Source organism: Lagenorhynchus albirostris, chromosome 11, assembly GCF_949774975.1.
Source record: "Lagenorhynchus albirostris chromosome 11, mLagAlb1.1, whole genome shotgun sequence".
Taxonomy (NCBI): domain Eukaryota; kingdom Metazoa; phylum Chordata; class Mammalia; order Artiodactyla; family Delphinidae; genus Lagenorhynchus; species Lagenorhynchus albirostris.
This window is the reverse complement of record NC_083105.1, coordinates 46,620,152-46,632,857: the sequence shown is the minus strand read 5'-3', so window position 1 is coordinate 46,632,857 and position 12,706 is coordinate 46,620,152. Positions and strand designations below refer to the sequence as shown.

Genomic DNA, 12,706 nt, shown 5'->3' with positions numbered 1-12,706 from the left:
CCTCATGCAGAACACTTCCCAGAACTCTTCCCCTGTCCACCCAGCCTGCTGTGTGTTTTGGCACTGCAAACTCGTTTTGATGTTGGCTGGAGGAAAGCATAATTAGGAAGGAAAATATTATAGAGATTGGATACCATTTACAGGGATCTTCAAGGAGTGGTACTGTGGGGCTTCTTTGTGTCCTGGACTCAATCTCAATTTATTAAACTTTTATTGTTTAATAAAATTTGCTCAAAAATGAATGGATCTTAGAAATATTATCCTGTTGGCAGTAATTAAAAGGAAGGTTGCCTTTAGGAAGAGTATATATGCTCGAAATGACACTTATGTGAGATGGCTTGTTACCTTAGACCACCAGGGGGAGCACAGCCCATCTCCATGGACATCAATAATTGAAACCCACATGGCTGGAGCACACGAGGCTGAATTCTGGGGTAGTACTTTTTTTCAGCTACTGCCTTATATTCAGGTAGGAAAACACTGTTTTCAGGGCAGCCTACTTAAATTTAAAGTCTCTCTACAGTTCACCTATTTATCTCCCATTAGGATGTGTGAGGAAACTTGGAGTGCAGCACTGACCCTTGAAATTATTGAATTAATTATGCATAACCAGCTCTAGTACAATTAAATAAAATGTAAAAATACACAGTGAGAACGAAATACTGTTTAGCTCCAACATTTGTCATGGCAGGTTTAAAGCTTCCCACTGCCCACAAATGGGTTAAAATAGTCAAAATAGTCTGGGATGCTTAAGAAACTCCAGTGCAGCACCTTAAACAATTTTGAAAAATATATACATGTAGAATATATTAATGTCATTCCAGACACAGACATCTGTTTTGGAGAAATAACACACAAGACCTCAGTGGCAAATACACATATGGACATGTGTGTCCCCAGATACAGCACTCCTGCAGATGATTTGATAAATGCTGATGTAATAAGCTCTAAAGATCATACCGGGTGGTTGTATGGAATGTTATTATAAGAATTACCTAGTATTTCCCTGATCCATAAGAATTGGGTAACACTGAATAATTTAGTGGACTAGATAATGAAACATATTATTGAAAATTCAGTAGAGAAAGGAGGAATGCTCTTCATGATCATTTTTTCCCCTCTTTTAAGCTTTTGAATATTTTTGTGAATTGGTGGGTGGTTTGGGAGTGTATGATTGGTGCAGGTATTGAGACAGGAAATGGAGAAGGCAGATGAAGCATATAGCTGCTTAATGGCAGAACAAGGGAGCTGAACGGGACTGAATAAGTAGCAAAGAAGACTGAATGAGTCAATACATGCCATGCACTTCCAACAGTGCCTGGCACATAGTACGGGCTCAAGAAATGATGGTTACTGTTATTACTGATGTAGTTGCTATTAATATTACTCACCCATTTAATAATTAAACCCAGCAGATAATAGGCTTTATTGCGGAAAGAACCTTTGAGCAGTTTTCTGTTACATCTCCCTGCATCCAGCAGAGAGAAAGTGAAATGACATAAAAATTCAGTTTTCTTCTTTTAAAAACTTGTCACAAAAGGAGCTCCCACAGTGACTTTTGGGAAAGTAATCCTGTGTCTTACAGCAGAGTTAATTCGTGATCACTTACCGTCAGCCTCTCTCACCACCACTGTGAAGTATTTCACAGCTCCATTGGTGTCGCTGAACCAGCTGCAGTTGAAAGTAAAGTTGATGGAAGATTTGCTAATTAGCACATCCTTTTTATTCACCCGAATATGTGGAGGTGGAGGAGGAGGGCCTGGAAGAAGGGTGGGGAGGGAACCAAGAAGGGTCACAACTATGCTTTTACGTATAAACTATCAGTGAAATGAAGATCTCTACTCACCTACATCAGACTGTGTGCGTGTGTGTGTAATGCTTGGAATCAAGAAAACCTCCTCCTCTCCTGAAGGGAAGCAGGCAGAGGAAGTGATTTGCCAGTAGCACATTAAACATAATGAAAGAGGCAGCTCCTCAGCAGGATTTCCTGGAGTTGTAGCATCAAACTGCTTAAAAGCTCCATTATGGCTCTAACTGTGTCAGGCAAAGAGATGTATTTAAATACTAACTCATTCAGGTTCTTTAAGATCATTTAACTTGTTTGCTGCCAGGATGCGTTACACAGAGAAGTGTTTCTACTTCCCAGAGCCTTTCAGATCCTCTTCAAGTGACAACAAGACACACTAATGTGGGTGAGCCATATGCACGTGAACAGGGGTGGTGGATACCACGGAGAAAGGCACACGCCCTGTGCCCGCCTCCGGGGACACTTACGGTCTATCATGGTGATGGTGCTGTCTTCGACCACCTCACTGCTCATGCCGGCTGACTGCACCTTGATGGACACCAGGTATCTCTTATGGGGCACTAGCATCATGATGTTAAGCAGAGATTTTTCTTTCTCCAACTTTCTGGAGAACTCAACTTCTTGAGTGTCCATTTTCCGGCACTCGATGCTGTACCCATCAAAGTCAGAATCGGGAGGGATCCAAGAACAGGCAATGGCCGTGGAGTTCTGAGGACGGCAATGCAGATTCTGTATCTTGTCTGGCTCTAAAGGAGACAGGAAGAGACACTTTTCACAACGCTGTGAGACATCCTTTTAGCTCCTTTGGCTCCAAGTAGCTCAGAGACCTAAATAAATAATTCTCAATCTTCGTGTGAATTGTCTTTCATAGATGTCCAAGGGGATTTCTGCCTAGGAGACTCCGCTTTGAGAAACACTAAACATTAAAATTCTGTCCCTTTAGAAAAATCACCGGGTGCCATTGTGACTGGAAACACGTGGGCACTGAAATCAAGTGGCAGAAGTCAGATAGAAGGTGGGGCAGAGTAGCCGAGAGGTGCAGCTTGATCTGCCTGAATTCAAATTCTATTTGCCAGCGACGCACTCGTGGGCAGGTGATTTAACATATCTGTGCCCTATCTGTAAAGTGGGGAAATTAAGAATACCTACTTCCTATGGTCACTGTAACGACTCAATGAGCTGAAACATGCACAGCCACCCAGCACAGTGGCTGGCGCGCTGACTGCTCAATAAATGTTAGTTCTTAAAATGAGGAAAGAAATGGCATTGCTGACGTTTTTACCTTCTGCATCTGGCTTCTGTCCCTGTCTTCCATTTTTTGCCTGCCCCTCCCTGCTCACACGCCATGCTCCAGGGACTGAACTGCTGTGATTCCCCACATATGCCAGACTCTTCCATCCCCCTGTTTCATCCGCCTGTGCTTATGGTCGTTCACTTTCCTCTGCCTGACAGAGTGCCTGACTCAGTAGGGACTTGAATGGCAGCTGATTTGTTCCTGTGAGTGACACAACCATGAGTCTGAAAGAAAAGCAGTCACGTGACCGTGCAAGTTAACAACCAAACCGTGTAGGTTACCCCGTTATATATGCTCTTCTGGGAACTATGTGTAGACCTACTTGGCCCTCCCAGCGGCAGCACCTGTTGCTCTGGTTTGGAGCACGACCCCCCTTCCCCTGACACGTGCTTTGTTACAGGAGTCACTGTCCTTACCAAACACTCAGCATCTGCGTGCTACTGAGCGAATTCCTGTCTCACATCAAGGTCTATAAATGTAAGCTAAGTCACAGCAGGTTAGATGAGGAGGATTTAGGAAAAAAAATCAAGCCGAGGATTTTTCAGGATAGAGGAAGAATTGGCCTTTGAGGCAGACAATAATTGTGTCTTTTCAAACATTAATTGCGTGTTAATCTTTTGAGCTCCCTTCAAACCAAGTCACAGCTGAGACCCAAAGACACCTCCTCTTTCAGCTTTGGAGACATTCTTTGAAAACATCCTGCCTAATCCATAATTCTGATAATTTACACAAAGTATAATATGGAAATTTGCTTTGACCTCTTCCCTCAGTTCCTTCTCTCTCCTCCTTTTCACCTCTAAATCCTGCCTGTTTTCCAAGACTCAGGTTACATCTCCATTCACTAAGAAACAAGTACCTACTGTGTGCGATGTGCCCTTCTAGAGACTGTGAACAGTACAGAAGTGAATAAGATATTAGCTGTAACCTCTAGGAAGGGAGATGAGTCCAAACCAGTCATAATACAAGGTAGAAAAGAGAATGTACCAGAAGAAATGGGGAAGAGGATGCTGTGTGAAGTGACAGACAACTTTCTGCTTCCGGCGTTAGCGGTGGGCAGGAGTTAGCAAAGCCTTTCTGGCAGAGATGACACCTCGCCTAGATATTGGGAGAGGGGCATTTTAGGCAGGGAAAACCACGAACCTGGGCACCAAGGGTGGTGCTGGGAGGAGTGGGAAGGTGGCTGGTGGAGCAGTGCAAGCTGTTCAGCATGGCTGGAGTGTGTTTGTGAGAAATGGGGCACTGGAATGATTTTACATGAGAATTCTCAACTTCTGTTTTGTTTAACCCTCTGGTCTTCTGTTACCCACAGCCAAACCCAATCTGAACTAATGCAACCCTCAAAGTTCATTCCGCCATTCCCCGTAAAACTCAGCGTCGAGCCCCTCTTGGTGCCCGCTGCTTTCCTCTTGGGCACGCCCCATTTGGTAAATGCTTCTCTTAAATTCTAGCATCCAGGACCGAATACAATATTCCAGATGCGATCTGACCAGCCCAACCTCAACTGAGCTCTCAGATTCTAACACCTGTGATTCAATTACACAGCCCCACAATATGCCACTGCAAACCCCTCTTGATCTGGCTATAAACTAAAACTCTTCGTTCTTTTTCACATATTTCTCTTGACACACACCTATCTGATCCCAAACTGCTCTTTGGATACAATATCCAAAGAGTTATAATTTTTGTAGCATGAATGTTTGTTGAATTAACAAAAGAGCTACTGGCTTAAATTTCTAATTTTCAACTTCGTATTTTATCAATAACCAATAACTATTTGTTCTGATCTCAGAAACTACATTTACTGGGTATTATTGAAAAATAAATATTTGGATTGAGGTTCCTATACCAAAAACTTCTGTTTCTTTGAGGTCTGTGGTATTTATCTCAAAATGCCTTGTGTGGGGGCTTCCCTGGTGGCGCAGTGGTTGAGAGTCCACCTGCCGATGCGGGGGACGCGGGTTCGTGGCCCCGGGAGGGTCCCACATGCCGTGGAGCGGCTGGGCCCGTGAGCCATGGCCACTGAGCTTGTGCGTCCGGAGCCTGTGCTCCGCAACGGGAGAGGCCACAACAGTGAGAGGCCCGCATACCGCAAAAAAAAAAAAAAAAAAACCCCTTGGGGAAGAAACTGATATGTACTTTATTGTTGAAGTATTTTCATCTTTAGAATTTACAGCAGTATGTCCTAACCAGTCCCTCTGTTTCTAGTTTGCCCCTTTCGATCTGTTCTCTGTTCCACCCCCATAGTGACTTTCTAAAATGCAAATTTGATTATATCTCGGCTGAAAATCCTTCAGTGGCTCCAATGGACTGAGGTTCAAAATCATCACCATGGCTCACAAGACATTTTAGGACCTGATTCTCTTAATCCTTACCTATTATCCTCTGGCCAACTAAACTCCTTTCTATTCCTGCCTCCTGCCTGGTTTTGGAATCTTTTATTCTCTCTACCTGGAACATTCTTTACTTCTTTCTTCATCTCCACCCAGTGAGTCTTACTCTTTCCTTGGGTTTTTTTTTTTTTTTTGCGGTACGTGGGCCTCTCACAGTCGTGGCCTCTCCCGTTGCGGAGCACAGGCTCCGGACGCACAGGCCCAGTGGCCATGGCTCACGGGCCCAGCCACTCCGCGGCATGTGGGATCTTCCCGGACCGGGGCACGAACCCGTTTCCCCTGCATCAGCAGGCGGACTCTCAACCACTGTGTCACCAGGGAAGCCCTTTCCTTGGGTTTTGATTTGGATGTTTCTTCTTCTAGGAAGCTCCCTTTTATTGGGTCAGATGCCTTTACCCTGTGTTTCTCTAGTGCCAAATACTTCCTTCATCACACCCAAAATGTCTTGTTAATGATAGTACCTCCCACTCAACTGTAAGCTCCATGAGGGCAGAGATTATTTCTTGTTGTTAAAGTTGAATAAATGAACAAATCTATATAGAACTTCTGTCTGAATTCAAATCTAACCTATTTCAGGTAAAAATGTGGATTTAAACCAAGCCCCATTGGAATAAGATGTTGCAACACATACTTCCTCCCCACTTCATCTGAGAATCAAGACATGTCATACTTGTCCTCACAGATCCAAAAATTGGTTTGCTGTAGGTTTTCCAGGAATCACCACTGACAGTCTTGACACTGAATTGATAAGATCTCCCTGGACGAAGGCCATACACGATGCGTCCTTCTGATTTTCTGTTGCTGTAGGGGTTGAAGACTGTGACGGCATCTCTGGGGAACCACTGCAGCTCAAAGTCATCATAGTCTGTCCAGTCCGGTGGCCCTTTCCAGGTGATGGCCAACGATGTGTTCGCAACATCAGCAAATGACATAAGACTGGGAGGACTTGGGGCTGTATGTATGAGCAAGTAAAAAATCATGTAATCACTTCTATGCCATAACATACATAAATAAGATAGCTGAGCGACATCAGACATACGTTTAATGTACTTCATAGGAAGAGGTAATGTGATAACATAATAATAAGAGCTTCCATTGACAGTGTTTACTACGTGTGAGACACTGTCCTCAAGTGTTTTATGTACATTTTCTTTAATTTTTATAACCAGAGAGTTTTTACCAGGGTGCTGTGGAGCATGAGTGTGCCCTGAATGGATTACAAGTATGAGAAGATATTTATTCCATCAGATTTGGGGATGTGAAGGCTAGAGTCCACAGACAGTTACATCCAATTGCAGAGAGCCTTGTTCATTGACCCCAGGGTGGCACACAGATATCAGTGTTATCTGTGTGTGCCCAAGAAATAAGAAAATTTAGAAAGCACTGACCATAGTAACACAATGATGATGTACATGACTATCCCCATTTTACAGATAAGAAAGCTGAGGCTTAGAGATGCTCGGTGACTTGCCCAGCTTCACATAGGTAAGTGGTAGAGCTAAGCCAAGGACCTAGATCTTTTCACCCAAAGTCTGTCTCCTTCACCCATTCTATCACAGAGCCTTCCCAAGTTCAGGGGCTAGCACATGGTACATCATTACCGATTTTATTTCTTATTAATAAAACCGTAATTAAAACATGCCTGCGGAAGCTACTTCCCACCAACACTTGGCCATTGGCAACTGGGCTTCTTACCTGTTCTGCTCTCCCCCGTGACCTTGTTGCTGAGATCTCCACTATGAGTCATCACACACAGCGTGTATTTCCTTCCGGGAACGAGGCCATGGAAACGCCACTCTGTCAGGTCCTTGTCTTTCCAGTTTTCCTTCTTTGTGCCATTGGGGTTATAGAGAATCAGCTCATAAAAGTCGAAGTCCCCAGAGGCTGGACTCCAGCTGAACCAGAGACTGTCTGTCATGTTTCGATTGGATCCCTTGAGGTTACTCACAGAGGCTGGGACTTAAGAGAAGGACAACCTTTACTAAAAACAAGACAGATAGAAACAAAGGCATTTTGGCCCACAGGTGAAAACATGAGCTGTGTTGGGTGTACAGGTGAGTAGTGCTTATTGTAGAGTCAGATCTTGCTTCTACTTCAGGTCACTTGAGTTTAGGGGCATGTGGTCTAGAGACCTGGCACAAATTAAAATAAAACAAAGCACAAGAGGTGGTGACTTCTGTATGCTCGCTACATGTCTTCTGATAAACATATAAAGTGAAATCTTCAGAAATGAATAAGACTGGTCAAATAGTTCATAACTTAGGATATAAAAAGCCCTGAAAGTTGTTCATAAAATGTTCCTGCCCCTTCCAGTCTGGCCCATCTCACTTGGGCCACCATCCCATAACATCCCTCTCTGGGCCTCTTTACTTCCTCTCCATCCTCTCTTAGGTTCTCAGTTCTCTCTCTCAGCCCTTTCTTCCCCCAAAATCTATACTGATGGAACCTCACTTGGGAAGTGAAGTGTTAACAGTCATTTCTACCATAGTATAAATTAGTCAGGCTGGCACCTGTCCCGTGGGTATGTAAGCTTCATGATTCTTTGGAGAGTGAAGACTGTTGTCCCTTGTTGGAGGAATTTTAAACATTAATGAGCAGATAAGGGAAGATGTGCCTAGGGCAGATGGCCCTGAAGATGGTAACATCTAGGAAATTCCACTCATGGCTTATCCACTGCTCTTTTTCATTCCCTCAGAAGACAAGCTGAGAACTCCTGCTGAGTGACTAAAATGAGCTCTTCCCATGGCTCCTCTCACCTTCGGGTCTCAGCTGAAAAGACTTCTCTGTCTAAAGGGGTCTCTAAGTCTTGTCCTGCCGAGTCACGCTATGTCATAACATAATGTTTATTTCCTTCAGAGGATTTAAGGGGTTCCAAAATCGTCACCCTTTAAAATCTGCCGTCCCGTCCCCTCCTCCTCTCTGCTGTGAGTCTTGTCTACTCTCCTAGTGCAACAGTGAGCCCAGTGCCTGGCACACAAGAGCACTCAAAAACAACTGTCAATTAAGAATAAAAATTGGGGACTTCGCTGGTGGTCCAGTGGCTAAGGCTCAGCGCTCCCAATGCAGGGGGCCGGGGTTCCATCCCTGCTCAGGGGACTAGATCCCACATGCATGCTTCAACTCAAGAGTTCCCATGCCGCAACTAAGACCCGGCGCAGTCAAATAAATAAATAAATAAATATTTTCAAAAAGAATAAAAATTGAATAGAAAAAATGAGATAATGGACTCAAATTATGGAGAAAGAGTAGATTCAGTTTCTTATTTGCAAAACCCAGAGATGTTTCTCTCTCTCATTTTCCTGGAACTCTTGTGTTCACTTCATCTAGTGCTGTGTTTCTGATTCACAGCAGTCTTTGCTTGTTGGCCCCATTTGTAGCTGCCCTTCTTTGGACCTGCTCTCCACTCCATCTATTTCCTGTAGAAAGCTGAAAGGCACAGCTTGAATTGAGCCCTGATGGGTTATAACCCTCGCGTAGCAGTTTGCTGGCAAGTAGAGGAGCCAGATTAATTTTTTTCACTAAACTCTATGAGGTAAGCACGTGTAGGAAACAAAGCAAAAACCAGTGCAAAAACTGTTCTGATATATAATCAAAGGTCTGATTTAGGGTCAGAAATTTCATATAAAGGTCACACATTTCATATAAAGCTACACCCTGGGTAGAACAGGAAACTAAGGACAAATCAAGGAAAAGCCAGTGAGTACTGTGACAATTTCCCTGCTATTCATTACAGCTTGGGTTCAGGTCTTACCTGTTCTACCGAATATGGAAGACTCATTAGACAGCTCCCCACTGTGAGTTACAATCACCATTTTGTACATTCGACCTTGTAGCAAGTTCTGGAAAGAGAAGCTCTGGACTTGCGGGCCAACTTGAGCTCGCTCCTGAAGAGTTCGATCTGGGTTGTACAGAAAGATGTTGTACCATTTGAGCTCCCCCTCTGAGGGGGTCCAGCTGAAGGACAGGTGTCTGGTGGCGTTCTCTGTGATCCTCAGGTTGGTGACAGCTGCTGGGACTAGAAAGGTTGAGGAGAAAGAGAATGAGACTGAGTTTTGGTACAGCCCACCCTGACCCAGCCCGGGGTTGGTGCCTAGATGGCCACACTCCATCAAGCCGCTCAAAACACACCATCCCTGCCTTTAAGAATATTGACTACATGGAGACCCCAGAGCAAAGAAATCTGAATAATGTGAATTAGCGAGGCTGAAGCCGTTAATGTTAAAAAGCAAAACCACAAGAGAACAACAACAACAAAAAAACCCCACTAATGGAAAACTATCTTTAAAGACATTTTTTGCATGTAAAATAAATGTTAGTCTGACCTGTGTGACTAAATGTTTTTCCAGTACTAGGAACTAGATCAGAGACCAGCAATCTATCTCTGAGTGCCCTCTGAGAGCTAAGAAATGACCATTGGAGGGAAGGGCAGAGGGAAGGAGAGACTAGGTATGAAAGAAAGGGAAAATCAGGCAGAAAGAGAAAACTAGATTCAGAGACATGGGAAAGCGAAGGAAGAGGAAAAGCCAAAACCATTTTTTAAAAAAAGGTTTACATTAGGATTTTGGAACCTTTTTGGCCTTCCGTGCTACCTGCTGGCAAGGTGAAATGACCTGCTTCCAAACTGTTGGCACAGATGCTGCCTGATACCATGGAAGTCTTAAGATGCCAGTGGAAATAGAACAGGACATCTGTCTCCTCTCTCCTGGGTTCTCTTCTCCAAACACTTTCTCAGGCTCTTTTGCTTTTCCCCTCTCCTTATGCCAGATCCTTAAAAGTTGGTATTTCCCATGGTTTCAGCCTTTGTCTCCTTCATACTCTATAACATTAGCGAAACAGTCAGTCTCATTCACTTTATGGCTCGCTATGGCCTGCATGTTTGTGTCTCCACCCCGACCCTCCCGGAAATTCATGTTGAAGCCTAAAGGCCAAAATGATGGTTTCAGGGGGTAGAGAATGGAAGATGATTAGGCCATGAGGGTGGAGACCTCATGAGTGGGATCAGTGCCTTATAAAAGAGACCCCAGAGGGCTCTCTCATCCTTCCCACCATGTGAGGACACGGTGAGAAGATGCTCGCTGTGATCCAGAAAATGGGCCCTCACCAGACACCAAATCTGCTGGAGCCTTGACCTTGAACTTCCAGCCTCCAGAAATAATGTCTGTTGTTTAAGCCACCCAGTTTACGGTATTCTCGTTATAGCATCCTGAACAGACTAAAACATGGATTTAACTAGAATTTTTGTCCAAATCTTTATCTCCAGCTCACTTTTCTGAGCTCAGGACCCCTATTATCAATAACCTATTGATCACCTCTCTCTGCAAGACATTCAGACATCACAAACTCAGTTCAGAACTGAGCCCTGTATCTTTTTCCTTGACACTCTCTCCTCCTGCTTCTCTTATCTCAGTTAATAGAATCATCTTCTGCCAGGTAGAAACTGTAGAATCTTCTTCTGTTCCTACTTTTATACTCTGCTCAGCCACCAAATGCCATCTTATCTAATGCAGGACTATTTCTTGACTATATCTACTATTCTGCATCAGGGCCCCTGCATTAGTTTTGCTTTGGACCCTTATCGCTTCTATGACTGCCATCACCTTAGGACCCCAGTTACCTCTCTGACCACCTCCCCTCACTTTGCCGTCACTCACTGTGCTCTACCAACAGTGGCCTCATTGCTGCTTCTCCAACGCCCCCACCTCAGGTTCTTCGCCTTGCTGTTTGCTCTGCTTCGGGATGCTCTTCCCCAAATATCTACACGGTCCTCTTTCTCACTTCTTTCAGACTTTTACTCAAATGTCACCTTCTCAACAAAACCTTTCAGGACTGTACTATCTAAAATTGTTAGCGTCTAGCACTTGCTAACCCACTTCCTGCTTTAATTTTCTCCTCAGTATTTATTACCATTTAACGTACTATATTTTTTACTTCTTTATTTTCTTCATTGCCTTTCTCCCCTACTAGAATAGAGGCTTCATGACCACGAGGGCTGTTTTATTCATTTCTGTGTATCCAGCATTTAGGACAGTGCCTGGCACACAGGAGGTGATCAATAACAAGTTCATTTATGAGCCTGTCTCCCCACCTTTGGTCTCTTCTCCATTCAATCTATCCCCCATTGCCATCTGATTTACCTTTTTCTTTTTTAAAGTACAAATTTTTATTACAGAACATTCACTGTCTGGCTGAAAAACTTTTATTGTCTCCTTTTATTTATTTTATAAGATGAAAAATAAATTCCTGAGGAAGGCACGCCAGGCACTATCTAATCTGGCCCGAACCTGCCTTTCCAGCCTCACGTCTCCACCATGTAACACACACTTCGGCCACCACAAAATCTCCCTGCTCCTTCTCACACCTCCCTGTCTTGGCACGTGGTCGTCTGTCTGCACTGGGTGTCCTTCTAGCTTTTCTCCACGTGGAGAATTGCCTCATCCTTCATGACAGTACTGAAAGGTCACTTTCAAGAAGACTTCCCAATTCCACCTGACTCCATGCTCCCCTTGATGCTGGACATTGCTCTCTCACAAACAACCCTTATCACAATGTACTGACATTATTTGTCCATGTGTCTGTCTCCCCCAATTGTCAGTCACTTCTTCCAGGGCGAGAAGCATGCCTAACTTAGCTTTATGTCCCTATCGACATCAAACCCCTTTCAGACCTGGGTGCTTAATAAGTAAATGATCAGTTAGACCAGTGGTGCTGTCTGAATGATGGCCCCCGAAGATGCCCATGTCCTAATCCCCGAACTTGTGAATACGTTACCTTATGTGACAAAAGGGACTTTGCAGATGTGGTTAAGTTCAGGATCTTGAGATTATCCTGGATTGTCTGAGTGGTGACCAATGTGACCACAAGAGTCCTTAAAAGATGGAAGAGGGAGGCAAGAGAGCAGAGAAGGCGATATGGTGACAGACACAGCGGTTGGACTGAGGCCACTGCTGGAAGGAATGTGAGTGGCCTCTAGAAGCTGAAAAGGGTGAGGAATGGCTTCTCCCCACGAGGTCTCTAGAAGAAACACAGTCCTTTTGTGACCTGATGCCTTGATTTTAGCCCCATAAAACCTATTTTCAGATTCTGATCTCCAGAACTATAAGATAATAAATCTGTGTTGTTTGAAGCTGCAAAGTTCGTGGCAATTTATTACAGCAGAAATAAGAAATGAATAGAGCCAGTTTTGATGCAAAATCTGAATTGGAGTGTGGTGGGCTG

At 44.1% G+C, this 12,706-nt stretch overlaps 1 protein-coding gene across 4 annotated transcripts in view; it reads right to left on the bottom strand.

The window, feature by feature from the left end:
- The window catches only part of PTPRB (protein tyrosine phosphatase receptor type B), a 112,807-nt gene that overhangs the window by 31,953 nt on the left and 68,148 nt on the right, over nt 1–12,706 (bottom strand). For all 4 annotated transcript variants that reach the window (XR_009543373.1, XM_060165336.1, XM_060165337.1 and 1 more), the window contains 5 exons: nt 9,243–9,506; nt 7,187–7,450; nt 6,162–6,443; nt 2,275–2,553; nt 1,610–1,759 (listed from right to left, as the gene is read on the bottom strand). Coding sequence is in view for 3 of the 4 variants with exons in the window: in XM_060165336.1 (XP_060021319.1) it covers nt 1,610–1,759; nt 2,275–2,553; nt 6,162–6,443; nt 7,187–7,450; nt 9,243–9,506 (1,239 nt within the window). In the remaining variant the exon portion in view is untranslated. The remainder of the gene's footprint in view (nt 1–1,609; nt 1,760–2,274; nt 2,554–6,161; nt 6,444–7,186; nt 7,451–9,242; nt 9,507–12,706) is intronic.